Here is a 4,843-nt window from a genome sequence, read left to right on the forward strand (position 1 = left end):
TTATGAAAGGAGAACCAGTACATTCTCGAGATCTATACATTAGCAAAGTTAATGGTCTGTTCAACCCTCTAGTTCAGTAAAGACTTGAAATGAAAGAACCATCTCTTTCAATGATCTGGCCTTCATCCTTGGGGGAGAAATGGCTTAATGTTGCCAACCTTACACAGTTCTACTAGCATTGGTGGCCTGTCTCTTTGGCATCTATACTAATGCTCACAGCTCAAAAAGAAACAATGCAAAAGACACCACAAAACAGTTTAACAACATTTTATATGGATCGATCCATTGAACTTTTTGACTCTTATTTATTTAGCCCTTGGGAACATCATGAATGACATAAAGTCATAGACATTTCTAGATAGATGTCCCATCATTGTTGCAGGTTGCCTCAGTCTCACTTAACTGAGCTTTATTGCCATTTCGCTTACACAGTTTTCTCTTCATACCTTGTAGAAATTTTAGAAATGTCCTCTGTACAGCAGTAGAGGAGTAATAGAATATTACGGGATCAATACACGCATTGAGTGTGGTCAAGAGTAGAGCATAAACTCTCCAACGTGGACTCTTGCTTTGAATGAACCCTACGATATGGGAAATATTATATGGAGCGAAGCATAGCATGAAATTGAAGAGTGTGGCCAGCGCTAAACATATAGCTCGAGACTTCTTCCTTCTTTCTATATTGGGCATGGACAAGAGCAATTTAATAAAGTTGAAATAGCAGAAGATGGTTATTATGAATGGAATACAGAACAGTAAAAGGCTGTTTTCTAGTCTAAACGGCAATACAAGTTTCCCCTGTTCCTCTGAAAAACTTTGATAGCATTGGTCTGGTTGACTGTCATTACTGGGCAAGACGGTGATAACGATAAAACTGATGCAGCCATGTAGGGCACTGAACCCCCAGATAAACACACAGATCCAGGCCGCATACACAGTTTTCCTGTTGACTTTGTACTTCAGTGGGTAAGCAACTCCAAGATACCTCTCAATACTGACGGCTGTTAGGAATAGTGTGCTGACGTATATGGTGCAGTAGTACACCCATACTACAATGGGGCAAAGAAAACGTGGCATAGGCCAGGTCATGCCATAAGCAGCTTCTACCATCTTAAAAGGAAGGATGCAAACAAAGAGCAAGTCAGAGATGGTGAGGTTGAGTAGGAACAGTCCACATGGAGATGGCTTCTGACGAACCCTGACCAAGAAGGTGTGACACGCTAAGAGGTTGGAAGGCACTCCTGTTACAAAGGCCAAGATATAGACAGAGAGGACGAGTGGAGTATAAATGACAGAAGACATGACCGACAGAGAGAGGCCTATAATAAGAGACATAAAGAGAAACATGAGGAATTATAATCAATTATAGGTGATATCACCATGTAAAATAAGAAAATGAGTCCAATAGCCAATATCAAATGATATGAAAAACAAGTTTGGGGGATAAAGGGTTTGTCCACAGTATACAGAAGGTTTTCAAAGGGAATTTAATAATTGAAAAACAAAATGCTTACCCCTACAAACCCCCAGCTATTTAGATCTGCCGATCCAATAGTCCTTGTCCATCTCTGTATACTGCTATGCAGCTGATTCGCAAATACAGTAGCATGTGATCAACTGCATGGAAGTGTACAGACAAGGGCAGGGACCGTCGCACAGTGGCAGGGACCATGTGTCAATGGGGCGGACTATCAGACAATAGCAAGGACCATCAGGCAATGACAGGGACTGTCAGACAGTGGCAAGGACCATCAGGCAATGGCAGGGACTGTCAGACAGTGGCAAGGACCATCAGGCAATGGCCATCAGACAATAGAAAGGGCCTCCTTTAGAAAATTGCAGAGACCATGAGACAAATTCAGAGAACATGAGATTGGTGCTTAATTGGTAATGGATTTGTTTTATTTATTTTAAAGTATTCACTGCATTTTGAAAACAAAAAGTTATGCCCTAGACCCCTAAACCTCACAGACCACCCTAAATCCATTTAAGATCTTTTGCTTTTTTTGTCTTTCTGCCAATCTGCTCTCTGCTGTCAGTTATTTTTATTTTGACTTTTCAAAGAGGTTGTCTAAGCAGAGAATTGTATTGTTTTGTTTTTGTAAAAAAAAAAACGGACCACATTACTCTGCTCACTGATTCCCCATCTTTGGCAGTTCTTCCTGCCCTTCACTTCCTGCTCCTGAGTTCAATGCACAGGAAATGGCTAGGAATGTTTGCTTAGCCAATTACTGGGTAAGGTAAGTCCCCGCTGTAATCAGTGATTGGCTGAGAAGACATTGCCAGGCATTTCCTGTGTTTTGCATCTGGTCCAGGAATTGGAGAACAGGTGGACCAAAGCAAAGTCTGAAGGGATTGCCAGTGATGAGGTGAGTAATGATTGTTTATTTTTAAACCATTATGGCCATCTATTTTTTAAACCCTCTGCCCCCCCCCAAAAAAATATCTAAAGAAGAGAAGACACTGAGTAAGAGCAGTTATGCACACTGATGGTTGAGACCACCTTGAGTTTGGGTCACCACATGTCCCACATGGGAAGGTTTTCAATTCTTGTGCTCATCACGAGATATTCCACTGACAGATAGTTGATAGGATAAGCGGCATAGGCAATATTCGTTTTCGCAATATTTCGCGAATTTTTTGCATAATATTTGCAATAAATTCTAGAATTCTAGAATTCGTGATCTCCAGTCATTATTTTCGTGATTGCGCAAATCGGCACTAATGATGCGCATATTTTTTGTGCAATACATGCAACTTCACATTTTGGTCTGAGCAGATATTACTGATTGGTGCACTATGTATTGTTGTGACATCACAGCACTATGTCTGTAGCATGTATGTATGGACAGCAGAGAAACAGTAATCCCTATCAAACTACCTAACACCCTGCACTGGAACCTATCAGCTACACTATATCACTATCTAACCTTCACTGACTATCTCCCACTAACTATCTGCATTATATATATATTAGCTAACTAACTAACTACCTAACTAATTTAATTGGATAAGGAATAGGATCCAGATGAAAGCACAGAGCACAGCAATGTCACTGCTCTCTCTCTCAGAACTGCAAAAATACTGCAAAAAATGGCTGTTGGGAGGTTCTAATATAGTAAGGGGTCGGCAATTTTCCTATTGGTTGCTAAGGATATTGCTAAGTTCTGACAAAGACATTGCAGCCTTCTCATTGGCCCACAAGCAAGAAGGGAGGTTACTGATGAAAAAAATCTAGAATATTTGCGATTCCAAATATATAGCACTATATTCTACATCTTCGCGAATTCTCGAAGTGCCGATATTTGTGCTAAAAAAACACTAATAGTTGACAGTTGAAATTTCTTGGAGGAGATGTTCACACATGGGTTAGAAAATGATGATCACCAATAATAATAATTGCTGATATTGTTCTTCTCTAACAAACCAGAGGGGGTTCAAGAGCCATCAAAGAATAGGGTGACAAGTTGAAGTAAGTTCAAGACTTTGTATCACACGTTGGCTTCATTATTGCTATTATGGACTGATGGACAGAGAGTACCTCCACTTCTATAGACTGCAGAAGAAACGGTGGATGAGTCCCACCTTGGAGCAATCACTCGTCACTAGGGTGTATTTTTTATGGGCTGATTCACAAATACTCTATTAGACCTAACTGATGATATGCCCTGTGTAGGCAATTATATCAACAAAGATTATGTGAACGTGTATGGATGAATGTCTGGATGGATCATCTCCTCTGGTGGGCTCAAAGAACCCCACGTTAGCAATGTCCATGCTATTCCTGAGATCTCTCCAATACTTTTGATAGCATGCTCTTTAGATAAAAATTTCACATGCAGATTAGTTTTCAAGAACATTCATAATACTAATAAATTAGGATAGAAAATGGCCTTGGATTAACTAGAAAAGCTTATGTATTGTGCTCTTTAACTTCCAAGAAAGAATTGTGCCCAACCATCTCTAAGCCATTGGCCCATGTGTACATGGAACGCAACTGCACGCCAAAACCTCATCCCAAATGTGAAGAATGGTGATGAGGCATCCTGGTTTGGTACTGGTGGAGGAGCATCCATGGTTTGGTAATGGTGGAGGGATCATCATGGTTTGGTACTGGTGGAGGAATCATCATAGTTTGGAGCTGGTGGAGAGGCATCATGGTTTGCTACTGATGGAGGGGCATCATGGTTTAGAGCTAGTGGAGGGTACCATGGTTGAGAACTGGTGGAGCAGCATTATGGTTTGGAGCTGGTGGGGGGGCATCATGGCTTTAAGCTTGTGAGGGGCATCATTGTGTGAGGCTTGTGGGGGCATCATGGTTTTGAGCTGGTGGAGAGTCATCATGGTATGGTACTGGTGAAGGGTCCATCATGGTTTGGCACTGGTGGAGGGGCATCATGGTTTTGTACTGGTGGAGGGGCATCATGGTTTGGTATTGGTTTAGGGGCATCATAGTTTTGTACTGGTGGAGGGGCATCATTGTATGATACTGGTGGAGAGGCATCATGGTTTGTGGCTGGATTGCTGTCTCACACTTTGGGTAACTTGCGATAATTGAAGGGAAAATTATTTCTAAGGTCTTTGAAAACAAGTCAATGACCCAAAGCACTCAAGTAAATAAATTATGGATGAAATAGAAGATTTGTGTTTTGTAATGGTCAAGTCAAAGTCCTGAGCTGAACAGTATGAAGATGCTTGTGACCTAAGGAGGACTATACTGTAGATGAAAGACATCCAAATATTGATGCACTGAAACACATTTGCAGGGAGGAATAGTCCAAAATTTCTTCTCAAGGTTGAGCAAGTCTTATTTGCCACTGCAGGAAACATCTGATGGAGGTAA

General features: G+C 41.1%; 1 protein-coding gene across 1 annotated transcript; it reads right to left on the bottom strand.

Annotated features, from left to right (window-relative positions):
* Nucleotides 1-354: 354 nt before the first annotated feature.
* On the bottom strand, nt 355-1,302 carry LOC120996481 (free fatty acid receptor 2-like). Its single transcript, XM_040426783.1, has one exon. It carries the CDS (start codon nt 1,300-1,302, stop codon nt 355-357), a length of 948 nt encoding a protein of 315 aa, XP_040282717.1.
* Nucleotides 1,303-4,843: the final 3,541 nt, after the last annotated feature.

This window comes from Bufo bufo, chromosome 1, assembly GCF_905171765.1.
Source record: "Bufo bufo chromosome 1, aBufBuf1.1, whole genome shotgun sequence".
NCBI lineage: Eukaryota > Metazoa > Chordata > Amphibia > Anura > Bufonidae > Bufo > Bufo bufo.

Excerpts from the sequence above, each read along its gene's own strand:
- LOC120996481 (XM_040426783.1), bottom strand. The coding sequence starts at position 1,302 with ATGTCTTCTGTCATTTATACTCCACTCGTCCTCTCTGTCTATATCTTG.